General features: G+C 44.9%; 1 protein-coding gene across 1 annotated transcript in view; it reads left to right on the top strand.

Moving 5' to 3' along the window:
* The window catches only part of dok6 (docking protein 6), a gene marked incomplete at both ends in the record, with an annotated part of 36,348 nt that extends 14,664 nt beyond the window's left edge, over window positions 1-21,684 (top strand). The window contains 7 exons of the mRNA XM_080855189.1: window positions 1,880-1,987; window positions 5,487-5,601; window positions 10,653-10,772; window positions 12,895-13,084; window positions 13,355-13,493; window positions 14,289-14,397; window positions 21,524-21,684. Coding sequence (XP_080711315.1) covers window positions 1,880-1,987; window positions 5,487-5,601; window positions 10,653-10,772; window positions 12,895-13,084; window positions 13,355-13,493; window positions 14,289-14,397; window positions 21,524-21,684 — 942 coding nt within the window. The remainder of the gene's footprint in view (window positions 1-1,879; window positions 1,988-5,486; window positions 5,602-10,652; window positions 10,773-12,894; window positions 13,085-13,354; window positions 13,494-14,288; window positions 14,398-21,523) is intronic.
* Between the last annotated feature and the right edge of the window lie 5,791 nt (window positions 21,685-27,475).

Consider the following 27,475-nt stretch of genomic DNA (forward strand, 5'->3'; position numbering starts at 1 on the left):
AGAGCAGAATACATGAATCTTATCCTCTCTTCTCTGTGCTTAGCTTTAATCTCGATGAGTTAGACCACCAACACCACCCAGAGCATATATAGGATGATTAAATAGGGTACAAGAACTTCCAAAATCTCACACATAAAACACATGCTGTGTTTTTTATGCATTTTACGATACAATATGTTTTTTGTATGGCCTTTATACATACCTTCTCATTTTGTCACTTGATAATGATACCCCTGTCAGTGCCTGATTATAAATTGAATTAATCTGCAGCTCAGGGGAATAAAATGAGAAAGGGACTGTTTCATTTCATTGTTAATCAGGTTTTTTTTGCCGATAGTTCACCAACATTTAGCAGACAGATTGCAAGAGAAGGAATGGAAAAAGGGACAAGGAGGGGTGTGCTGCTTCTATCAATTATCACGAAATGCCTTGTTAAGCTCAGGTATAAAAATGATTCTCGCCCGAAGAAAACGACTTCCCGGTCGCAACAACCACGGTGAGGGGAGGCGTATACATCAACAAAATGACTCCTGACTGCCTCAAGGCGTGAAAAGCCCCTGTGAGGATTAATCCTGGTAACCATACAGAGCCTACCCAGCCATCTCTCTGCAAGTCTGCATTGCCTTCTCCATGGCCTCAGATGAGACCAGCTCAACTCTATTCTCATGTCTGCTCTGAGGATGCCATTAAAAAGTATTATATTAAGATAATAAAGCATGGCTGGGGTCCAAAGTGTCCCTTTGGCCAAATCCTTATCAATGTATCATAAAATGTTAAACTATCTTAGAAGAGATGTCTGGCATTTTAAATGTGGAGTGTGGCATCATCGGCATATCATCATTGGCAGAAAGCAGATGTGGACGGTCGGATCAGGGAAAGGTCGTTCCACTCCATTTGTTAATTAGGATACTTTTGGGTTATTGATGTCATTAAAAATACATGACTTCAAGAGCCAAGACTCAAGGGTTTAAGTAACTTTTTTACTTTATATGGTGAGCCGGGGACAGAATGAGAGAGGAGAGAGAGAAAGAAACAAAGATAGAGAGACTGTGTATGTGTGAGTGTGTGTGTGTGTGTGTGTGTGTTCCTCCCATACCCCGCGTTCCTGGTTGACCTTGACGTTGTCCTCAGGGGGAAGCAAAGATGTTTAATCTGATAGAGTCATAGACCTGGCTGGGGGAGATTTTGGGGCGTTTTACTTTAATGTTTTAATCGTCACACGTGGTGCAGACTGAGAGAGTCTCTGCAAACCAAGCAGCCCTGGATATATTCTGCCTACCTCAAGGTTTCCACCAGGAGTGACTGGAATGCAATGACTTTGAATATGTAGAAATTGAGTTATGCCTATAAATACTGCTAGAAACTTTTGATGAACTGAACCTTGTGAATATTGTTTCTGAATAAAACTCATACAAATGGATTAGGTATTAGAGATGAAAGGCTCTGTAAAATAAGCACTTAAAGGTGCATTGTGCATTTTCTGTAAAAAATAAAAATGCAACCACTTCTACTGCATATAATTGAGAGAGCATGGCAAAAAAAGAAAACATCAAAAGATAAACAAATTCATTAGTAAATAAAAAAACATAAAATAATCAAGTTTTCGGGGGGCACTGACCACATTCGGGCTTGATGGCCATGGAGGACACGGGTTTGAATCCGGCCTGATGTAATTTCTCCTGTCCACTCTCCCTCTCATTTCCTGTCCCACTCTTAACTGCACTATCGATTAAAGGCAAAAAAGCCCAAAAATAAATCTTAAAAAAAATAATCAAGTTTTCACAGAACGTACTAGTAACTAGACCATCGGTAAACATGATTTACCGGACCTTGATCTCATCTGCCTAATGAATGGTCATGTTTTCCATATTTCCTGCAGATCTTCCGGCGATGTTGGCTGGTGTTTAAGAAAGCCTCCAGTAAAGGAGCCCGACGGTTGGAGAAGTACCCTGACGAGAAAGCAGCTTACTTCAGAGGCTTTCATAAGGTAAAGCTCCCCTCTTGTCTCTCGTTGCGTCTGTGGGCATTAGATATACCTTGAGGCCCCTATCATGTCAACAACAGGGACTCTATAACTCTAGCCATGGATGGGGCTCTCTGGCCACCATAACTTAAGCCAAAAAAGCAACACCGTCATTTAACTTGAGAGCAGCCATTGAGTGCTGTTGTAGTGATTTATGAGAGGAATTGTCATTTTCACACACACACACACACACACACACACACACACACACACACACACACACACACACACACACACACACACACACACACACACACACACACACACACACACACACACACACACACACACACACACACACACACACACACACACACACTGTCGGTTGAGACAGTGTGCTGTAAGATGGCTGTACACTTCATAAGCATCACGTGGCTGGACTTCCTCCCAGGTACCCAGCATGCCCAAGAAGTCACTGCTCAATATTCAATAGTGATATGGGCTTTGCGTGTAGTGGCAAACGCCCCAGATAGAACCATTTACTATTAAAACTGCAGGAGAAGTCCTTCCAAGACTCCCTCTCTCGTGCTTTCTGATAAGTGCATTATTCAAACTGGAGCAGATATTACTGTTAAGATTCCATTAGGACACATTTTTGGTTTTATCGACTTCCACCAAGGCTTTTTCTTTCTTTCGTTCGTTCGTTCTTTTTTTTTCTTTTTTTAAGGAGATAATCGTGAACGTAACATCTCCCTCTCTTCCAATCCTCTGTTCTTTGAAACTATTCCAATTAAGACTCATTATCAGTACCGCGGCTCTTCGTCATAAGTGACTAACACACTGAATGGCTGAACTTAAATAATGAGTGGGAGATCCGGCTCCTAGATCGGGGACGTGACATCTCAGGCGCTCTTTTGATGCAGTGTTGTCAAATGCCAATTTCTCCGTAATTACGATTCCTCTAATATGATGTGTCGTCACAGACAGGGATGTTTTAATGGTCTTTACAAATTGTCCTCCCTCTCTCTGCTTTTATCTTTTTTCCCCTGTCAGCTATCAGAGCTGTGCTTTAATAGTATGCCTGTAATGACTTCACAACAACAAACAGCACGCAGTGGTGCATTGGAAAGGTCCACTGGCCAGTCTATCAAAGAGAGGAGAAGGAGGAATGTAACTCCTCTGTATGCCAGTGTACCTGAGGGTTTTTGGTCCTGTGTTCAGACTTTTCAACTTTCAACTTGAACTTTTCACCATCAACACAAAGGCCCTTTTAAGGACCACCCTAATGAGCAAATGGACAGCATGGACCGCGGTGTGTGTGTGTGTGTGTGTGTGTGTGTGTGTGTGTTTGCGTGTATGCGTGTATGTGTGTGTGTGTGTGTGTGTGTGTGTGTGTGTGTGTGTGTGTGTGTGTGTGTGTGTGTGTATGTGCATTAACGTGACACTGTCTACCAACCGGGTCCTCTTTAAATTTGATAAATTTAGCCTCAGGCATGACTACAGCAGCAACGCCCCCAACCCCACGAGCTTCGGCTTTCACCTCCTGAACAAATGAGGACGAACACGTCAGATATGATAGCCTAGCAGATATGATGCCCACATCCACCATCTCAATAAAGATCTTTACCTCTGTCTTACTTCCAGCCATGCACATTTTAACCCAAAAACGAATTCACGTTGGGCCACACATCTGTTACAACAGCTAATGTTATTGTTGTAAGCACATTCATTAAGGTGTGGTCCATCACATAACTCCATCACCATCAGTTATGTACAATGAGACATAACGGGTGGAAATGTGATTTCCCCCCAGACAGTCATCATGTCAGCATGTGTGCACCTACGTCTTGACACTGGTGGTATTGTCAGCTCCAGCGATTCCAGCTCTTGGTTGCTTTAGCGAGGCGTGAGGTGCGAGGCGTGAGTCGGAGCAAGAGCCAGTGGTCGGTCCATTACCTCTCCAAGCCACCGTGGCAGAACCTCCACAACACACATCACAAGATGATCAATGGTGGCGATTTAGTGCGTGTGCCCCGGGTCACTCACAAGCCCACACAGCCAGGAGAGGAGAGGAGAGGAGAGGAGAGGAGGAGAAGAGAAGAGAAGAGAAAAGAAGAGAAGAGAAAAGAAGAGAAGAGAGAGAGATGGAGAATGAAAAATGGTGGAGAGAGGAGAGAGAGAGAGAAGAAAAAAAAGAGAAAGAGAGAAAGAAGGAAACAGAAAAACAGCAATAGCAAGCACAGAGACCACAGAAAGCGAGGGGGAGAGAGAGAGAGGGAGAGAGGGAGAGAGTGAGAGAACAGGGAGGGGCAGCACCCTGCCATGCCCCTCTCACCCCCCCCCCCCCCAAACACACACACACCCCTCCACCCAACCTGGCATCCACCACGTCTCAACTCACACTCCCCGCTGCGGCTGGCAAAACACACATTTACCCCAGTGAGAACGCCGCCGGCTACGTGTGAGGAGAGGAAAAGAGGAGAAGAGGAGGAAGACGGAGAAGGAGAAAAGTAGTGGAAAAAAAATCAGCATGCTGTGTGCAGCCAGCTCCCATCACTAAAAATGTCTGCGCCCTCCAGCGAGGGGTGAGGGGAGGTGTTGGGGAAGAGTCAGATTTTGGGCCCGTGGATAAGCCAGGATAAGGTTTGAAATGAAACCCGATAAGCTAACCCGAGGTGCTAAAGCAGTTTACATCTCCGAAGGTCACCTATTTGGCATTTGGCTGTGTGTGTGTTTGTGTGTGTGTGTGTGTGTGTGTGTGTGTGTGTGTGTGTGTGTGTGTGTGTGTGTGTGTGTGTGTGTGTGTGTGTGTGTGTAGGTTAGTGTTTTGATAATGTCATATCATGTGATGAACTAGGATCTGTTTTCTGATTTTCATTAAGTCTCTTGCAGAAATGGGCCCAGCACATCATTCCCATGATGACAATTGCTGATATTATTTCAACGTGACGTGCAGTCTCTCCCTAGAAATGGCTTGTAAATGTCAACTGTGTTTTAATGAATGCAGAGTCTGATAACTGTGTAATACATTCAATTTAAGAGGCTTTATAACCTCCTCATTTTAGTCTTCTGAGCATACCTTGATTCTGAGTTGACGACATGCACGTATTTCTGAGAAATTTTACAGTGGACTAGGCACACTGCAGTTTTTCACCACCTCACACCATATGTCAAATTCACAAATTGCCTGCGACAAAAGAGACGTTTTTGTGGATCACTGGGCATTGTTCTTGAAATCTGAATCTACTGTGCTCTTGTCAGGAGATTACGTCCACAAAGAGGTTTTGTGTGTGCAGCGTTCTGGTTGGGTACCATTCACTCAACTCCCAGAGCTGCGCAAGTCGGCCATTGCATTTCACTGGCCGGATGATTTTTGTTGTCCCAGAGATTAACACTAACTGTATTAGTCTGGCTGCTGTCAGGCTCCCCCAACAACCCTCCCCCCCCTAAAAAAAACCTAACTTTTCCCTCTCCTCATTAAATTGGGGTAATGAGGTTTTTCTGTCTGTTTTCAACCCCACAGATAACGGAACTCCACAACATCAAGAACATCACCAGGATGCCCCGGGAGACCCGTAAACACGCCGTGGCGATTATCTTCCACAACGAGACCTCCAAGACGTTCGCCTGCGAGTCCGGTGAGAGGGACAGGGGTCCACTGGCTGAAGTGGCGGCCCAGGCTAATATAGATTGACAGCACTACCTCGGCCCAGCTGGAGTGCAGCCAGGAACTCATTCATTTCTGTGTTAAGTAATGAAAGGGCCAATAATATTGATTTTCATACATCAGGTACTTGTGTATGAGTTTATGATGTAATTCAGTACACTTAGACCTTGTAGGAGTGGCACCTGCATTATAACATTTGGGCAGGGCGCCAGAAATGATCACAGAATCCCCGAGGGCCTGTTCCTGAAAGCATTGGTTTGTGACACGGTTTTCAAACAAATACATATCTAAAGGCAATGGCCTGGAAAATGGCACTAAGGGAAAAAAAGAGAAATAAATACAAAACACAGACAAATAGTGCCCACAGGCTTGAAATGGAAATAATTATAATAATAATATCTCTCCCAACCATTAACTTCTGCTAGGAGCTGTAAATACAGACCGTATGCACTGTGCCCATGCCATTAAACTGGGTTAGCACAGCAGCCTGCTGTAGGCTGAGACTCCCTCATACTGAGCAGATGATATGAGATGAAAACAGACTGCCATAAGTGGGGAAAACATTTTTCAGGGCTAATATTATGGGGAGTTTTTCTTACACACACACACACACACACACACACACACACCACCTCTGAGAAGAAATGAAACGGAAATAGCTGGGACTCTTTTTGTTCGTTTGTTCCACTGGCAGAGTGATTCCCGGGCCGAGGGGGAACACGGGCAGGGGGTAAAAGGAGACCCCCTGCTGGGACATCATTAACACCTCACCAGCACTGCTTCCTCACCCAGCCCTCTGTGTGTGTGTGTGTGTGTGTGTGTGTGTGTGTGTGTGTATGTGTGTGTGTGAGTGTGTGTGTGTGTGTGTGTGTGTGTGTGTGTGTGGTGTGTGTGAATGTGTGTGTGTGAATGCGTGTGTGTGTGTGTGTGTGTGTGTGTGTGTGTGTGTGTGTGTGTGTGTGTGTGTGTGTGTGTGTGTGAGAGAGAGAGAGAGACAGAGAGAAAGAGAAAGATTGTGTGTGCCTGCATGGAAAAGAGAAATGTTCAGAATAACCATTTCAACAGATTCAATTTCTTCCTCCCTTTATTTCTTTCTTTCTTTCTTTCTTTCTTTCTTTCTTTCTTTCTTTCTTTCTTTCTTTCTTTCTTTCTTTCTCTCTGCAAAGACATTACATTAGCTGCTCTCCTGTAATTAAACAAGAGAGAGGATGTTAATTGAGAACTGAGCAGAAGAAAGCAGGAATGAACTAGAAGTGAAAAGATTATTATAATTTTTTTCTTAGGGTGTAGACACACTTTTAAAATAGAAACCTCTTTGCGACATCACACTTACATGACAGTGTTTTAAATATAAGTTTGTAATTGATAATACATGGCATGAGGAGAGCGGTTGAATGTCGACGGTTGAATGTCGAGCAGTTGAATGTTTTCAGTGGTCTGTGCGATCGCCCTAAATACAGTACACATTTAGGTATCTGTGGCACCTCCGCTCGGTGCACACCGTGGTACCATCCGCACAGCGGTGACCTCCGCCCTTTCCTCGCCCCGCTTCTTGGCTTAGGTACCTCCTAACAGCTGCCACGCGCTCCCACTTCCCACAATCCCTTGCCATATGGAGGGCCTCGGTCTCTGGCGTGTCCGTTGCATGTGGAGCACTGACCTCCCAGGAGCCTCTCTGTCTCTCTCTCTTTCTTTTTCTCTTTCCCGGTTAGCCTTTATAATTCTCCCATCTCTCTTCTCTTTCTTTCATCTTTCATCTTTTCTTTCCCTCTCCCTCTCTCCGTCTCTCTCTCCCATTGTGTCAGGCCTGGCCCCATCAGAGTGGCGATAAAGTGTTCTCCCTCTCTCCTCCTTGGAGGATGCCACTCCCTGGACGCCGGCACCCTCCTCTGCCTGTGACGCCACTGAGAAATGCACCCTTGCTGGGCCAAATCACTGAGTTGCTTTTTTCCCCGCTCTTGTTTTTGTTTTGTTTGGTTATTGCCGCCGTCCCTGAGCTCCATTCCTCTGATTATACTGGGGGTTTTATGCTGTTTACTTCTCCTGTGCTAGTTTCATGGTGAAATGACAACTACGGCAACAACAATGAAAGTTTCGGGTGGGGATAAAAGGGGGAAAAAAATGAAAGCGTGTAATCCGCAGGACCTGCTGTGTTGTGTGTGTGTGTCTCCCCTGTGTTAGCCAGCATGTCTGTCCTGCTGATGAAGTGTTTGTTTATCCAATTTTCCACTCGGCAGGCCTAAAAGTGAGTGTGAATTTAGACACACTAAAAGGTCATTGTCTCAGGGAGAGACACCGTGCAAAAAAAAGGCCTGCAGCAGACCTGAAAACACACACAAAGAAACGCACACACACACACACACACACACACACACACACACACACACACACACACACACACACACACACATAGAAACATTCATATATATACAGACACATGCACACAAAGACACACTCATGCACACGGATATAACATACACACAAGCACATACACACATACACACAGACACTGACTCACTCACACACACTCAGAGAGCGAGAGAGAGAGAGAGTGAGTGATTTATCTGTGCTATTGTTATCAGTGGGCAAGGTGTCATTGCACTTCAGCTTGGCGCAAGAACGACTTTCAGGACAGAAATTTCTCAAGAGCATGATGATGGACTATAAGAGCCTGGTGGCCTGTTTCTCTTTTTTATCACAAACTGGCTCAATGCAGATACGACATAACATTGCAGTAGCCAGTCAATAGAGGAAGACCTCAGAAACATAACTAAACATGAAGAAACGCCTCAGAATGGGACTTACTGTTCAAAACTAGTCAACGAATCAAGTCAGAAATCCTCATCATTGTGAAAAACTATGTTAAGTAAATCATCATTGTAGTACAGCAACAGTACAGTAGCATTATCCGCGATCCGTTGATGAAGTTGGAATCCGCCGCTGAACCCAAGCCGAGCAGGGTCATGCATTCGTTAGCCGCTGGTTGGTATGAAAGAGTAATTAAACTATTTAATCTCATAACACTCTGACGAGGCTGGGCTAATGCTAAGCTGTTTAGACAAGGCTTATATTTGAGGCTGGCTGTGGGGGCATTATTTCCTCTACCCCTTTCCCAGCCTTTCAGCGTCATGAAGTGGAGACCCCCCCTCGCTGAAAGGAGAGGCTGATTCGCTGGTTGTTGCCTTCGCAGCTGGACCCAGTCCTCAAGTACAGAAAATCTGGCTGGGCCCTGCGAGTTGATTTCATTAAGGCAATATGCGGCCATGAAGCAAGCAGAGTTGATAAGCTGGAAGTGAAAACACACAGACTTGTGTGGCCATTCTCTTGTCTTTGTTAGAAAAAAAATGAAATGAACATTTTACTTGTGTACCCTTTTGTCATGATTTAAGTAAGGCTTGTCGGTGTAAACTTCATCACTTGCAGACAAATACACCGGCAGATTTACTACAAGCTTAGCATCTAAGCAGGTATGTGTTAGTTTGTTCATTTGAAAGGGGTAATTCTCAGTGGACCTTGTTAGAAGACCGTCATGGACATTTCATCACAGAGACGAAGTTTCACCTTTTTGTGCAATGATCAGGGCCTAAAATACCTTCCAAAAGTGTGATCAGTGGCAGCCAATAAAAGGCCAGAATTATGGCACGTATTTAAAATGTTGCTATTAAGTTTTGATGTATGGTATGGATGAGAAGGCAGTGTTGCAGTTCAGAGGACACCTGCAGTGTTTTTGGATGAAGATCTACACTTGACAGGACAGAGCATGCTGTGTTAGCTTTCACTCTGCGCAGAAACCAGGAACCATAAACCTTTTATATTACAGCCCTAATGAAAGAGTGTACTCTGCAAGTCTAACAACAATTAATCGCCTTAATTGTTTTCATTCACAAAGTTTTTGGCAATTGCACTCCCCACTCGATAAAAGGGTGCACACAACCCTCTATTTGCGTAATAGGATATCGATTGTGTAGAGTTTAGCTGGGCGGCTAACCTCCCCGTCAGGCGCTAGTGAAACGTTGTCATGAGGTGACAGAGTGACCTAAGACGCAGGGGCGGAGGATGAGGGGTTCGCGGTTTCCCGGTCCAGACAAATCAACATTCATCCGCAGTATCGTGTTCATAACCTGGTTGCCTCTTTTCATCAACGCTCAATCGATGATATGGATTTTTTCCTACATTGGTCTTGTTACCGGTTCAACATGGACCCCCAATCCCTAGCTGCTCTCTCTCTCTTCCTCTTCCTCTCATTCTCTCTCTCTCTCTCTCCCTCTCGCTCTTTCTCTCTCTCTCTCTCTCTCTCTATCTCTTCTTTTAATCTTTCTTTCCTCTCTCATTTACTTCTGTATCTGTGTTTCTCTTACTACTCTTTTTCCTTAACATGTTCTCTGTCTTCATGTCAGTCTTTTGTTTTGTTTGTCTGTCTGCCTGCATTTGTCTGTATGTCTCGCTCTCTCTCTTTCTCTCTCACTCTGACATACTTTCTCCAGCGCTAAAGGTCAACACATGGATGTGACAGCTTCTACCTTTCTTTCTCTCAGTCTGTCCATCTGTCCATCTCTTAGTTACTTTCTTTTATTGGTGTTTGAGGGTTTTTAAATACAGTCAAAAGTCTCTATTTTTTTATTCTTTCTTTCTCACTCACTCTCCCTACTGTCATTCTCTCTCTCCATCCCTTAACACATCTCCTTTCATTTTTTTGTCTGATGTCTCTGTTGTTGTGTTGCAGAGTTTACAGAGTTTCGGTTGTTCTTTCCTTCCCTTTCTGTCCCTCTGTGTCTCCTATTGTCCTCCTTCTGTCTGTCCACACCTTGGCATTTGATATCTCTGATTATGCTGTGGAGTTTGTGTCTCCTGTGTCTGTGTCTTTCTCTCTCTTTCTCTCCCTCTCTCGGTGCATGTTGTGTCTGTTGTTTATTTCAGTTTCAGTGTTTAATTCTCTCTTTCCCCTCACGTCTGATCATGTGTGTGTTGTGTGTGTTGGTCTGTGTGTGTGTGTGTTTGTATGTTTGTGTGTTGTTTTTCCAGAGCTGGAGGCTGAGGAGTGGTGTAAGCTGCTGTCGGTGGAGTGCCTGGGCAGCAGGCTTAATGACATCAGCCTGGGAGAGCCAGACCTATTGGCAGCGGGCGTTCAGAGGGAGCAGAACGGTCAGTGTCCAATTACCCACGCTTTTTTGGGTCAGTCCTTTGTGTCTGTGTGTGTGTCTGTGTTTTTTTGTGTGTGACAGTGACTGAGTGTGTGTGTGTGTGTGTGTTTATGTGTGTGAGAGTGACTGAGTGTGTGTGTGTATGAATGTGAGTGTTTATGTGAATAAGTGTATATACGGTAGTGTGTTTCTAATGTGTGTGTGTGTGTGTGTGTGATTGTGAGTGTGTGTATTAATAATTGAGTATGTGTGTGTGTGTGTGTGTGAATGCTAGTGTTTGTGTGAATGAGTGTATATAGGGTTGTGTGTTTCTAATGTGTGTGTGTGTGTGTGTGTATGTGTGTGTATGAGTGACTTATCATGTGTTTGTGTATGTTCGAGTCAGAATCATGAATTTGTGTATATGAGTGTATATTACACACCAGGTTGCCACACCTGTATATAATTCTATTACCCGTGCCCCAAACGTGTTTGTGAAACACAGAAGCGCTGTAGGGCCAAGCAGGCGTGGTGTGGTGTGGTGCAGTGGCTGGCTGGCTGGCTGGCTGGCTGGATGTTGTGTTTATGGATTAGAGGCTGTGCAAGAGGCATCTCCTCTCCTCTCCTCTCCTCTCCTCTCCTCTCCTCTCCTCTCTGCTCCTCTCCTCTCCTCTCCTTTCCTTTCCTTTCCTTTCCTCTCCTCTCCTTTCCTCTCCTTTCCTCTCCTTTCCTTTCCTCTCCTCTCCACTCCACTCCTCTCCGCTCTTCCCCGGGCCTCTAATGAGCACTGCTGTGCCTCACTGCTTTCAGCCCCTAATGAAGCTTGTCACGCAGATGGATGAGATTATGGGCCTCAAAAAAGTGAAATAAATGCGCTAGGTTGAGGCCGGAGTAGAGCCGAGAATACGAGACACAATAGTGCCATCGTCATTATCATCATCCTCATCATCGCCATCATTGCTGTTTGTTATTTTAGTTGCCAGCTTTTCTTTGCTTTTAAGAAGAGGAGGTGGATGAGGTCTAGTTTCCTCCCAGGGAGGTGTAGTTTCTATCTCTCTCTTTGTCACGTTTGATCAAGATCATGATGATAATATAAGTTTTGATCACAACTCTCTGTTTTCACATTAAACTGAAATTAAACTCACAAAGTCTCTATTACTGTAACACACACACAGGTAATGATAAGACACACACACACACAGGTAATGATAAGAAAACAGCAGTGGACATATTGACTTGTTTTCATGAGCACAATCTGGCTTGTCAGGGAGTAGATCAGCTGGAGGTCATCGTTCCGATCCCTTTCTTCCTGGTCTCCGTGTCGGGAGAATAATAAGGGAAAAAGCCACGTATTTGTGCCGCACTCCCAAATCCCTCCCAGCAGGCTGGGATAATTAAATCAGAGGTTCATTTCCACATTCCCAGAATAGCTGCGTATTACCCAGCCACTTCCACTCGCCCAAGACACATAGCTTATTTTGAAACATTGGAGATAATTAGCCACTATTCATTTTGATTATGAAGTGCATCCACCCTCAGTCTCCAGTCTCTGGGCAGTAATTGGCATTGGGCACAGTTGCTCTGTTTCCTAAGTTAGCTGGTACTAGTGTAATAGCTGCTTGATTTTAACCCCCCCCCATACACACACACACACACACACACACGCCCACACGCCCACACGCCCATACCTCCACAGAAACACCCACGAAACTGTCCAAGGCTTTTTCTCTCTATGCCTACATATATCTCAGCAGTTAAGGTATCATACAAAGCCTACCAGTTACCATTTCATTCTTAGAAAGAGCCGGCCAAGTAGGAATAAAGTTTGTGATGTCATTCTGGCACAGCCGTCTGCATATTCAGACACTACTTTACGAGTTGGAACGTTGTCCTTGAGAAAAGGCGTTCTTATCAAGAAGTGATGGACTTTATCTTTACCTGACATGAACCAAACAACAAAAGCATCAATTTGTGTCAAAAGCCAAGATATTGGTCTCTGGATTCCACAGTGGTTGCCTAGTCGATTACAGTTGTCTATGGCATTCATTGCTGGAGTGTAACAGTGGGATTAGCAAGCCTGACGAATCTCCTGCTTTTTCTCTAATTGTGTGCTCCGTATTCGTTGTGCGTCTGTGGGCCTGCAGAGAGGTTTAACGTGTACCTCATGCCGACGCCTAACCTGGACATCTACGGGGAGTGCACCATGCAGATCACCCATGAGAACATCTACCTGTGGGACATCCACAACGCGCGGGTCAAGCTGGTCATGTGGCCACTCAGCTCGCTGCGCCGCTACGGGAGGGACTCCACGTGGTTCACCTTCGAGGCCGGGAGGTAGGCAGTCTGCCGCGGGCGGGGCGGAGAGGGGACCATGGTTTGAGTTTCAGTACGCATCACAAACATCATCACAAGTCCGCTGGAAATGGACTTTTGTTAACACAGATGATAAGCATTAGGGATGTACCTCAACAATATGGTTGATGAATTACATGGATGTTATAATTTTAAATGCTCTGCCTAATAGTAATACTAGTTATTTCTACACTTAATACTTAAGAAGTTATTTTTGGATGTGTGAGCGTAATGTCAACATCTCCGTTCTAGGATGTGTGACACAGGCGAGGGCCTATTCACGTTCCAGACGCGCGAGGGTGAGATGATCTACCAGCGGGTCCACTCCGCCACGCTGTCCATCGCCGAGCAGCACGAGCGCATGCTGATGGAGATGGAGAAGAGCTCACAGGTGACACAGCAGGGCCCCCTCCAGTCCGCCTGATCATCTCCACATCATCACACTGTTTGCCTGCAAACGTATAGAGCAGCTCTCTTTTCTTTCTTTTCTAAACTCTAAGCTACAGTGACTGGAAACTTAATGTGAACCTCAGCAGTCTTAGTTCATGTAATTTGGCATACTGTCAACACAGACAGCTGACTACTGTCCCTGGCCAGAACCGCTTTGCTGTAAGCTGCTATGGGGAGACTTATGTGTCTGACTGTCATCCTTTATTCTTCGAAAACATATGATGGCGATATGACTCCAAGTGTGTACAGATATAGACAATCTGCATAGATGGAAATATAGACGGGAAAAAAATACATAGAGATATAGACAAATGTTATGTAAGGTATTAAGAGGTTGTGTAAAGCTATTTAACGGCAGTGTTGAGATAACTGGATCATCCTTCAGCATCTCTTGTATGGTTGTCTTTGATGCTTAGAAAAGGTAAGTTGCCTTAATAGGAAACCTGAGAATGTTTGGACACACAGCCGTGTGAGTCATGGCTTGGATGCTGCTCTGCTTTTGAACCTCTAGTTTTTCTATGAGATTTGCAGCAGCACTTGGTATTACACAAAGCACAATATCATAATGGTGGGTGTGCCGATGTTGTGCTGATGGATTGGTTCACTAATGGAGGTGATTTTGTGTGCATGGAACTCATTGCCTGAAACGCTGTTGAATGTTCAAGTGGCAATGCTTAGAGATGGTATGGAGTGAAGATGTAATTGACCAGTGGTAACGATTTTTTTTCTTCTGCAGACACTCTCGAATGAAGCCTCATTAACAAAGTCAATATCCTTACCGCGGAGTGTGTACTGGCAACACATCATACGTCAGAACAGCGTCGGAGATATCTACAGTTGTCAAGGTAAGCTATAGGTAGTAATTAACAGACTGAGTGAAGCACAGGCTGATGAGTTATAAAAAGATGTGCTGTGTATAGAAGTATTTAAAAGGTTGCTTTGCCGTTTTACTGCAGCGAAGGCTTAGGCTTAGCAGAGAGAAATCTATGCGTTCTATGTTGTGTTTCATCTCTGTACAGTTTGAAATAACCTGTCACAATTTTATTTTATCCCGCGTAACATTCATGCATATAGGCTTAGCATGATGGAAACGGCTTATTCCAGCACTGTGGGGGAAAAAAAGGTCAGACAGATCAGGTGCTTAAAACATATGCTCTTCAGCTTGTTCTCATGGGAGCACACATAAGTGTTGTAGAATCGGTAGCAGTGATATCTCTCTAATAGCTGCTAGTTCAGGAACTGAACCTCAATTCTCATGGCACTCAGAGGAGCAGGTGAGTCCTGGGTGGGTGGGGGCGCGGGTGGTTTAGGGTAGGGGTGGTGGGAGTACCCCCCCCCCCAAAAAAAAAGAAACCTCCTGCCATAGCCACTGACACCTTGCCACAGGTAGCAGGGAGCCGGTGATGGCTTTGTCTGGCCCTGCAGACAGGCGTGGAGCCACCTGCTGTATAGGGAAACAGCCCAGGGCCACCTGTCCCTCTCTCTGCTGCTGCTGCTGGGGGATTACTGTCTTTTAGCTGATTGAGCTGTTAGCATTGGACAGCAGGCTTGCTCTCCCTCTCTCCTCTCTCACTCTCTTTCTCGTCTCTTTCTATCTTCTCTCTCTATCCTTTTATTCTATCTTTCTCTCTCTCTCTCTCTTTCTCTGTCTATCCCTTTGCTTTTGCTTTGGTAGTGCCCATGTAGTGATCTCCTAATCTAAGGATTAAGCTGTTTGGGAGGTTTTCTGCAATAAAGCAATTTCCGTGATGGAGAAATTGAATAAATACCCATAACATGAGAGATGTGTTTTTTCCTCACCACCTCCCCCCGCCCCCCCACCCCCCCTCTCTCTGAGGCGCAGTCACATTGTCTTTCCCTAATTAAGTATTGCATTTTGGATGAGTTGTCAGGTAGACGAAGACAAAAAAAAAGCTCTTTGTCTTATTTCCGATTATTTCCTCAGAGCCTTTGAAGAAATTGTCTCGTCTATCATCCTCATCACAAAAAAGCTAATTATCGCATTTGAAAAAGTCTGAAACACATTCAAAGAGCCGCTTATGTACACCACACTTTGATATCACCACGTGTTGTTTATCTGCAATGTGGATATATTTTGAGCTGATTAAATTGGGCGATGTGTGTTTTGAGCTAATGCTGCAGGAGTGGCCCTTTAAGTTGTTTGTGTGTGTGTGTGTGTGAGTGTGTGTGTAAGACTGGTAAAACCAGCCTCTCATTTATCACAAAGACATTCCTATTGTTGCTTTCAGAGATGTTGAGATCTGATGTAGGGAGCATTCGTCCATCTCGTTTATTTGCCTCAGAAACACAAATTCAGCAGAATGTTGTTGTGCGGGCCTTTTTTCCCCATGAATAAATTGAACGCGTAGCCATGGCTTAGGATGCTCTGGGTGGCCGAAGGAGGGAGGCCCATACCGATGCTGATGCATATATCTTGGCAGCAGTGGCCTGCAGGTATACTTGCGGGATCTGGGCTACCACATTAATGGGCACTTAAGGCCCATTGCATTGAATCGACGCGTAGCCTGTTTGCACCTCCCCAGAAATGTAAGTACATGTCGGATTGATGCAGACTGCCACAACTGTGATTGGTCCTTTTTGGCCGACGTTCGCTACTAGGGTTCGCTAGCAAGCTGTCAACTTTGTTGATAGTTAGCTTGCTAACCTAAGCTAATGTGCTGACGTTAGATAGCTTGGCTGACAAACGCCTCAAAAACGTCTGAAAATCGAAGCAAAGAAAGCCAAACAAATTCCATTAGCCTTCTCACCACCCCACAAGTCAGCCTTGACAGTGGTTTAATAGCCATTGTGCAGTCCTATGCAGGATAGTGACAGGGTATGTAAGGTTAGCGTTCACCGCTATGAAATTGAAAATGGTGATTTAGTCCATCTTTAACACCTTTCCTCACCCGCCTCACTCTAGTTGCTTGGACTGATGGCAACACACATTTTAAGATAGTTAAGGTGGATAGAATAGTTAAGGTGATGATAGATTATCACACATCATTACACATCATCACACATATGATAGATTAACACACATCATTATGAAAGTAAAATCATCAGCTGTGGATTCATCGTCTATTGTGGACGCAGTGTATGGGTTTTCCTTTAAAAGAAAATGGCCCTCTCTGCCTAATGCGGAATATGGATTGCCTTGTATTGGCCCCAAATCAGGTAAGGAGCGGAACATTTGCACCAAGCTTCCTCCCCCTGCCCCCTTTATTGTACACAAGATGAATTTGCAATCAGCATGCTCAATTTCCTGAGTCATGGTACGTTCAAGATTAAATGCCCCCTGGTCCCTAGGTGTAATTTAGGGAGCACACTGCCTGCTGTTCCACTAAGCTCGGAGCTCTGCTGCAGTGCTATTTGTTTATTTTTCATTTAGCTAATCATCAAACTGTGAAAACACTCCTCTCCGTAAACTTTGTATAAATTCGTACCAGCAATCAAATCACAGGAGTTTTAATTACAGATCTGCCACGCTTGGAGCCCCAATGAGTGTTTGGGGTATCAGGTTCACGTGGTCCCTAACCGGGGACGGAACCGCGGGGAAAATGGTTCATGGAGAAGGAGGCTGTGGTCGCAGAGTCTCAGAATCACGCCTGTGGAAGGCCGCAGCTCAGCCAAGCCTCCCCTGCGCCAACATCCTCTCGCTCACGTAGAGTGCTATCGGCAACTTGTTTTCGCGCTGTTATGCCCACGAGGATGCTTTACCTTCTGTTAAACTCTACCGCTTCGAATCGCAGGGAACTTATTTTTAGCTCACTCTCTTACACTCTGGCTGTTAATTATTGAGTGCATCTGTAGTTACTGTAGAGAATACCGGACCATGCGGCCGCGGCTCAGCGCGAGCCGCGGGAGACCGCAAGACTATGAGTTCAAAGCTAAGCTGTGAAAAGCTTCCTCCTCATCCGCGTGTCGTATGATTCACCATTGCACCACCATCTCGCACACGCACGAGGATGAATCACACCTCCAGCAGTGCAGCAGTTTGTACGACACAGTGCTGCGTCTCTCCGTGAACAGTTTTGACAACTGACAGAAGCGCCGAGGGACAAGGGGCATCTTTAATGGTGCAGCAGAATTGCGGCGACATTGGTGAAACACGTGGGCTGTGTTTTGTCAGCGGTGAATAAGCCTTCCAGGAGGCAGCGAGTGTCTGCGGGTGGGGATGGAGCTTGTTATTTGAGAAGGGTCCTCCGAGGCACTGATTGGCTAGATTGGTCCCAGGTGTGTCAGTCTGAGCACCTGCTCCCGGTCTCCCCCGCAGTTCACCTCCTTCAGTGCAACTCTCACAACAGGCAAATAAGCAAAGGACAGAAACACAAAGAAAGAAAGAAATGGGAAAAAAAAGAGTGAAAGAAAGGAAAAGAAACAAATTAACTTATTATGGCGGGGAGTGGGTTCATCGTTTCTGTTTCGCTGGCGAGACTCGGGGCCTCAGCTTGGGCGTTGACATTTTCAGCAGAGGTTCCACTCAAAGACAGAAAGAAACCTGGACATTAAAAGCCGCACATCAGATATCTTTAAATGCATTTTGAAAAACGATGGTTCTTCTGGTTTCCCAACTTGGAATAGCAGCTGTAGATAGAGAGCACCTGGCCCTAAAGTGGCCCTGATGTGGCCCATCTCAGCCAATCCCAGTCAGAGCCACATATCTAGCAGGGTCTGCTAGGACGGCCATTTTCATTAAAAAATTGACTGTCAGTTATGCTTGAACCCTTTGTGTTGGCAGTCAAGATAAGCAACAAGCCTGAGCAGTAAGAGGCCACTGACGATGATGGGGTCTTTATTCTTTTGTAGAAATATGACATCCTTCCTTGAATGGTATGCAAGTTGTACATTTCAGTGAGAAGGAGAAGCACGGAGAGAGAGAGATAAAGAAAGAAAAAGAGAAAGAGGGAGAGAGAAAGATGTCTTCAGTGCTTTGTAAATATGAGGAGTGCTGATGTGGAAGAATGAGAGCACTTTAAAGTAACCAGGAAAAAGTCACCAAACTCTTCTCACAAATGGATCAATTACAAGCTGTTCTATCAAAATTGAAAAGTAAAAGGATACAGCTTTTTTTTTTCTACCGCAAACTTTTAAAGTACTTCTGTGCAGTTGCAGTGGGGTGAGCTGTTTTTTAGTGAAGTATTCAACAGCCTTTTTAGTATTAGCAATTCTAATGGAGTCTGCAGCAGCACCGTCTCATTCAGACCCCGTGGGAGTGATGGGGGGGATGGTGATGAACGGTGCGCCGACACCGGACGAAGGTCGATCCGGTGGCTAACGGCGGTAAAGAGAGAGAGGGATGGGGGGGCAATAGGGGCAGCAGAACGCTAACATCTGCCCACCTGCTTGAGTTACCTCCCTGGCAACACTCGTGAATCATCGGAGGGATAAGAGAGTTGTGTGCTTGAGTGCGTTACTCTAGCAGTTGCCCACCACACACATACACACACACACACACACAACCATAAATGGCTTCCCACCACGATTCAGCTGCAGCTGATGCACCAGGTTAAATAAGACAACTGTCCCCCACAATGAGAAAGCAATGACATCCTTCGTCTTCCTTTCCAGCAACCGGTGATGGAGCCGAGGGGGCTCCTGAGGGACAGAGATGATTCAGGGGCCCCAGGCCACAGTCACTTGAGCACCACGGGAACCCAGGCTACCCAGCACAACAAATGTGCTTGTTTACAGCCTCTGCAAATCATCCCATTTATTGTGGTTTTGCCAACAAAACTCAAACAGGCACCTGAAACATTAAAATGGCAGCCCTCCTTTTTCGAAAACCAATATCTGATCTCAACAACAATCAAAAATAAAAATATTTGTTTTGATTGTTGTTGAGATGCTGATTGCGTTGGGGTAGGAGAGTGATATGCTTGGTACTGCTTGAGCTGTGTCAGTGAGAAAAATACAGAGAGAAAAAAGAATCAATCGTAAATCTGTTTATTTTAGAGTTTGTCTGCTTTTAGTGCAGCTGCTTGTGGCACAGATTTGGTGAAGAAGAGAATTCTTCGTCAGGGAAGAATGCCTTCTAGAACAGTCTCATTGTTTTTGTTGTCACGGTGATGACTCGCATGGAGAGTGACTATGGAAGTCTCCACCGGTTGCATGTAATCAACTAATAAAGCCTCAGCCAAGTGAAAGTGAGTGCACTGTAGGCCTGCCCACTGCAGCCCCACCGCCCTTCTGAGTCTTGTCCTAATTAATATTATGATAATAGATTTCTTAATGGGCTCTTCTGGAATGGACCAGATGAGACTCTGGCTCTTCAGTGCCTTCTGGCAATTTGTGTGTTTGTATTGTTGTGTGTGCTCAAAGGCAGGTATGTAGGTTATAATTGAATGTGTGTGAGTGAGACCGTGTATGTGTGTGTTTGGGAAGGGGGGGGGGGGGGGGGGGGGGGGGCATGTATTTTAGGAATGGCTTTGCGTGCCTGTGTGTGTGTGTGTGTGTGTGTGTGTGTGTGTGTGTGTGTGTGTGACAGTGGGACACGCAGTGTTGCGCATATGAGTAGTCCCTCTCCTCTCAGCTCCTGCTTCCTTTTCTGCCCAGCGCCAGCCAGGCAGCCAGGCAGCCCATTGAGCCAGGCAGCCCATTGAGCCAGACAGCCAGGCAGCCCATTGAGCCAGGCAGCCCATTGAGCCAGGCAGCCAGGCAGGCACGCATCCCATCCAGCCTGCTAATCAGCTAATCAGCTAGCCAGGCTGGGCCATCCGCCACCTGGGCCGGCCCGCTTCAGTCGCCAGAGCTGCAGCTTGACAGCGATTTCCAAGGTGACTGGAGCACGCTCTGTCCTCTGTGGCGGAGGAGCAAGGAGCCCTGGCAGCATCCCCCCCCCAGCCTATGGTGGCCTGCTTGGGTCATGCTGGGGAGTCTGGGACTTGCATAGATTGCTGAGCGTGAGGGGTGAGCAGACGGCCAGCTCAGACTAGACTGTCCTCCATGAGCAGCTGTGGTCACAGGTTAGCAGCAGTCTAAGTAGTCAGAGGCTGCTCACAGGTTAGCAGCAGTCTAAGTAGTCAAAGGCTGCTCACAGGTTAGCAGCAGTCTAAGTGGGAGGTTGGTCAGGTAGCACCGGTGACTTGGAAAAGCTCACAGTGGCCATGACAGCACCTTAATGGACTCAAGCTTCAAGCAGCATAGAGTGCTCTTAATAACTGTCATTACCTGAATGGCCTATGCATTTGTAAACTCAACATGTGTGTGTGTGTGTGTGTGTGTGTGTGTGTGTGTGTGTGTGTGTGCTTGTGTGTGTGTGTGTGTGTGTGTGTGTGTGTGCTTGTGTGTGTGCGTGCGTGTGTGTTATACAGGCTACATATATGCAGATGAGTTGCAATGTTATTTATTTAGCGTGTGTGTGCGCACTGCTCTGTTTTTGTTTGCTTTGCAACACCTATTGCGAACGAAGGTATCCTCACGTCACCTCTGCGGTTTTCTGCGGTCTCTTTTTCATCTATAATTAATTAGAACAGTCCAGTAGCTACTAGCCCAGGTATCCATCTCCCTCCCCAGCTAAGCAGCTCTACTGCATTAGGGACCCATCAAATTGGGTTATTAATTTGAATCAAGTAAGTGAAATACAAACTAATGGATATTAATCAATGCCGACATAAACACTCTGCAATTAACGCTAACAGCACCCAGGCAATGTAGTCATGATTTTTATTTATGGACATAGTCATAGGAGGAATATGATGTTTAATAAACGTGACTAAAGCATGTAGGTTTTCCAGTGTGCTAAAAGGAATCCCTAAAAAGTGAAGATTTTAAGCTGGGCTCTTAACCGAAACCTTCAGTGGTCCCTGGCTATTTGCGTCTGAGCTCTTTAGCTGCCATTCTTGTAGAAAAGAACTTAATAGATGGCGCTAATCTCTTTTCCTCCGTGACGTTCTACCCTGAGGGTAGAATATGAACAAGACGAATGGTAACGATGTTAATTATGGCCTTTTCTTCTGCCTTTCTCTACAGGGAACAGCCTGACTCTGACACTGATTCCTCGGGCGCAGACATTTCCAAGTTTCTTGTCCGAGCAGAACGAGGACGCGACGTGCGCGTCCCCAAACCAAGAGCAAGCTATGTCGCCCTCTAGTGACTATGAAACAAACTACAGCACAGCACCTCTGCAATGACGAGCACTGAATAGCTATTCCTATCAAGCCAAAACGGGACATTCCTTCGCTTTAGCGACCCCCTAGGGACACGTATAGGATTCTGTGATATAAATGAACATATATTAATGTATTTAAAATGATAATAGGGATTTGTAGAGCAGTTAATATAATGATGAAAGGAGTATCCTTTTGTACCTGTTGTAAAACAACAGTAGGGTGAAAGTTACACCAAAAACTTTTTTCCTCTTGTAGATTTAAATACAGATTTATTTTTCTGCAATTATATGTTGACATAGTAACTACTTTTTTCTCCTCTTGTTCCACTGTACATCACCATGTCCTGTGCATATAGCACATCGTTGGATGTCTGGTCTTGTGTTAAGTGTTCTTTTTCTCCACAAAATATTGCTAAATACAGTTCCATTTTGACATCATGGGTTGCACCATTTAGCAACCTTGTACGTGCGCCTATGACATGCCCTGTGATTGCTTTGTTTGTCGCCATTTCCACCATCTTTGTTATGAAGGGTAAACTTTAACTCCATGACACGGGTGACAGAAGGAGTCAGTCCCTAATGGCTTACCTCTTTACACGGCTCCTCACCTATGAACTGCTGTATGAAGTGCCTTCTGATATCCACGGGAGGAGAGTGGTTGGTACAACATGTCAGACTAGAAAGGCCCTCGTAGCCAACAGAGTTTATTTCCATTGTAACATTTACTTCTGGCGCCTGCCATTTTATTTGAAGAGCAGGGGGAAAAAAAGAACAGAAAAAAAGATGTAAAGATCTCTTTGCTGAAACGGAACTCTTTGAAAGTGTGGAGGCAGCAGTAAATTAATGAGCCTGACACTGGCTTCTTTACCTACAAAGACAATCAGGGTAAACAAACACTTGGGATTCACTTGGGAGTGTTCACCTTGTGTAACTCTGCTTTCAGACGGGAGAACTCCACTGGTCCTGTTTGTCCCAGATAACTATTGACACTTTACCGGATCCGAGCCAGATCAGGCCCGCGTGCGTGCCAGCAGAAGCCGTGTGTGTGTGTGTGTGTGTGTGAGAGGAGTGTGTGTGTGTTTGTGGAAGAAAGAGAGTGTGTATTTTTGGTGTCCTTGAAGGCTGAGAGACCAAGGGAAGTCATTAAGATACCATGGCAACCAGGAGTTGTGCTTGACTGGGCTCAGGGCCTAGTGGCTTGCTTAGGAGTAGTGTGAAGGTTAGAGCCATCAACCTCTTAAAGCAGAAATGAAAATGTTATGTTGTGACCTTAATTACAGTTCTTACCCCCCCCCCCCCCCCCCCCTCTCTGTCATTCCCCTGGAAACTGATGTTTACATTCTGAAGTTCCCTATTCTTCAGAAGAACCCTGGCCAATGGCTTTGTGTTTGTTTCAACAATTTTTTTTAATTCAATTTAAAACTAACTTGAAAAAGGAGGTAATCTTGTAAAAAGAAAAATGCATACACAGTATACTCGTAACATAAATACTGTCTAAAATGTATTCACTGATAATAAGTATGGATAGGTTTTTTTGGGAGAAGAGAAAAAGTTACTGATATAGTATAATACACTGACCACTTTTTTTGTTGTGGACACGTCATGTAACGTTCCATTAAATGTGAGGGTGAACTCCATATACTCGTGTGTGAGGGTAAACTCCATATACTCATGTGTGTGAGGGTGAACTCCTGTATGTCAGGGTTAACTCCATATACTCATGTGTGTGAAGGTGAACTCCATACACTCGTGTGTGAGGGTGAACTCCATACACTCGTGTGTGAGGGTGAACTCATGTATGTGAGGGTGAACTCCATACACTCGTGTGTGAGGGTGAACTCCATACACTCGTGTGTGTGAGGGTAAACTCCATATACTCAAGTGTGTGAGGGTGAATTCCATGTAGTGTGCTGTGTCTGTTCCTTTGTCATGTTGTAAATCTGTTAAAGCACATCCAGAATGAGAAAGTTGGATCCATTTTCATACAAGTTGTCTGCTCTTAGGGGTTGAATAAATTACATGTGGTTTATATCAATTCTATTCATTTATAGTTAACCCGTTTGTTTAATAGCAATGTACATACTCTCTCTCACACACACGCACACACTGTTATTAAAGTACTTTCCCAGCAAATGTTGTCATACATTACCAGTTGGTGTAAATTTGCATTCCCATGTTCCCTTAATACACTTCCTTTTGAATACATGTTCATTAGCCAGAAGTGACTGAACCCACACTGAAGCTCTCAGTTCTTCTGTGCAACTGGAGTTCACTGTAGAACAAATAGTGACACATTTGGCGTTCGCAATACAGGCTGTTGCCACTCTTTTTGTCTCCTTACAAAGAAAGAACCCTGGCTATTATTTACCGTCCTCACCCGTCCACACCAAAAGTGTGTTACATTATTTCAGTTTCATACTTACTTCACTTAAAGTTGAACAACAACAAAAAAGACATGATTTCTCTGAACATCACTCTTTTAAGGCAAGTAGCTTTAATAAATAAATAAAAAAAAAAAAACAGTTCCATGAGTACATTGTCTAATATCTTTCTTTCCTCTGTTAGCAAAGTAGACAGCTCTTCTTTCCAGTCTGTGGTTCCATTTCTGCACAGATAAAGAAAGCAGGCAGAACATTCTTACCTCATTCCGCTACAATGGCAGTGAATAGCTAATTCATCCAAGACTAGAGCCTTGGGCTGCCACAGAACTTGCATTCACTGTCAGAGGCGTCAGACTGAAACAATGAGGGATCTGAGGAATGGTAGCCATCAGCTGATTCTGGAGGAGATCTGGCGCAGGTCTAATGGATCAGAGCGAGGTTACATTTGACAGCTGCCATTTTGGGAGCTGTGCACCCAAAGTTAAAAGTGCAATCTGGAATCATTGAGGGGTCTGTGGAGAAGTTCTAGAGAGGAACCTTTCAGATTTGACTTGCAACCCTTCAAGATGAACTGCTCTTTCACTACACGCTAAAAAGAACGTTTGAGAGCCACAAAGAACCTTGTCTGTAGAAAGTTCCAGGTATGGAAATAGTTCGTCCTGCATCATTTGACTACTAAAATAATTTGAGAAGAACCTTCTCTGTTAAAATAAAATGACATTGGAATTCTATAAGAAACTAACACTAAGTATTGAATTTAGATGCATGGTTACATAGCATGACACGACTGGTAGACTTGAAAGGAAAGATGAAGGTTATGCTGAAGTAGTGATGGTCTTTTCTGGAAGCATTACTTCCATAATGGTTGGTTATCTTTCACTGGTGGAGTTTATTCTTGGGATCCTGTGTTACTATCCACAACATGATTAGTTACACCACAGGGTGTTTCTTGTGCTTCACCCTGACTCGTACTCTTCCTTCATATGAAACACAGTCTTCACATCTCGTGGTTCGCTTGACCGTAAACGAAACTTGTCAAAAGCCAAACTGTTTTTTTTGTTGTTGTTTTGTTGTTGTGGGTGGTGTGTATGTGTGAGTGAGTTTCGGCTGGTTGTGAAATCATCTCTTCCTCTTGGGCTTGTGTTTGTGTTTCGGTCCCGTGCGGACGTTGGCATAAATGGGCTCGTGCCTCCCAAACCTGGTTCCCTTTGTCATGCGGTCGTAGAAGCCTCCCTGCTCCGAGTCCCGCTGCAGAAGCCAGGAAGTCAAAAATTACACATCAACACATCAACACATCAGCGACCTCCAATGACCTTCATTTATCCCCATCTGAAATCCCGCTGTTAGTGCACTGGTTACAGGAAGAGTTCACAACACTAAAGCTGCATCTTCCTCTGTTGAACCCTGTCCAAGCGAAGGCTGTGGTCTAAAATCTGCTTGGACTTACACTGGTTTGTGTGTGAGGCTCGTCACCAGAGGTGTAAAGCTGTTACACTGGCCATATGTTAGGAGAGTCATTGGGTGTCATGAACCACTGAGCAATGTCAAACTACTTTTTTTATATTAAATTTGTGTTTTGCTTACCCATCTTTTCCCGGGATGGAGTTTGACCCTGTATGCCTCTCGCCTCTTTCTCCTCCTGGGGGAAAAATATGGAGTTTGAGTCCAAATGTACTTTACAGCATAAATCAACATTATGAAGCCATTTAATAATTCAAGCAAACGATGGTGACCAAGGAGTTTGAGGAGCCACAATCTTAGGCCTCCTAAAAGCAAGTTGGACCCTGGTGAGGACCCCTGAATATGTCTGCTAATGAGAGTGAATACTTAGAAGCACACACTCACTCTCTCACACACGGAACAGAATAAAAACTTGAGTGATCGGTTACTGGGCTGCATTTCAAACATATGGTGTGGAGGTAGCAGATGGGGAATTTCACTGAAAAACATCCAGCAAGCTCGCCCGCCCCCCCCCCCCCCCCCCCCCCCCCCCCCCAATCCTAAAAAAACCACCACTTCTTCCAGCCCTGGTGAGACGCTGCACCCCACAATCCATTATGCATATGGCATTCTGTATTCAAACTACCACATGTTAACACGTTAATTCAGGCCTGGATACTTACTTATACAGCTGCTTTTATACAGAGTGAATTATGCAATGAAAAACAACAAGGGGGGTGTACATTTTCTTCTGAGTGTACATGGAACAGTACAACACAGCTCAAAACCCTCTATAATTTGCACCAGGGTTTGACAGACAGTGCATAGGTGTACCAGAGTTCATTATCTCTTGTACGTCACAGCAGGGCAGACCTGAACCCCAACGGCACACGGCCCTTAGTAAAGTCACTAGTAGACTAGAAGAGAGGTGGACTACCTGTGGCAGCACACCAACACCGTGATCAGAACCAGGAGAGAGAACCCAGTGGCACCGGCTCCAAAGTAGATGTAGATCCAGTACTCGTCAGGGATAAGCCAGTTGTTTACCTCATCTGAAATGACATGGGAAGACTGGAGAATGAAGCAAGGCAGTCTTGTTAGGCTAACTCAACAAACAGATTCTTATGGCACTCGTCCTTTGTGTCGTTGCTCTCCGATAACATACTTTTGTCGTTTGCTTTCTTGTCTGCACAGCCAACTCTAACTGAAGAGCTGGTCCACCCGCCTCCACTGCTATGTCCACCCACTCAACACTGTATGCCAGCCGTTGGCTTATTAAGCTTACATTTTTACATTTTCTTAAAAACACCTTTTCTGTAGCCTCCTGTACACGCTGTTATAACAGTGTACGGCTCTTACCTCTACATGTTTGCCATTGCCAAAGCCTAATTGTAATCTTCAGTTAACTTCACGCTTTAATTTAGCAACTCCAAATTACTTAGAGATGCTGTCAGTTATCCTTCAAGACCACACACCTTTAGATCCCACCAAGTCTACATGGACCAGTGGTAAAGGCCAGTGCCTTCCTCCATAACATTAGTGATTAGATGCTTTCATTTACAAAGGTGATGTTGAGACACTCCACCCAGTTATGCAAAGACCTGAGGCCTAGCCACTAAAGAGACTTTTGTCTGACATTTTGGTCGAGGGGACAATGCTAAGGTCCCCTGACTCCATGCAGACAGTCAATTAAACCAAACAAGGAAAATAACAAGACATTCTGCAGCCTAGAATATTTAAACTGAACACTTGTTTTGAATTGAATACAATATATTATTATATTTATTTATTAGTTTAATGGTGCTGCTGAAGGTCTTTCTGATAATCTAATGACTCTCCAGAGACGATCTCTCTCTGTGTGCTTATGTGTAAAGCCTGGCTTTGTAAAGCCTCCATCAGCGCTAATCCACCTTCACGCCTGTTAAAGGCAGCAAAAGCCTCCCTCTTTCATTGGGGTAAATGACACAGATAAGAAGATGAAAGGAGAGAAAA

This window comes from Sprattus sprattus (genome assembly GCF_963457725.1).
Source record: "Sprattus sprattus genome assembly, chromosome: 17".
NCBI lineage: Eukaryota > Metazoa > Chordata > Actinopteri > Clupeiformes > Clupeidae > Sprattus > Sprattus sprattus.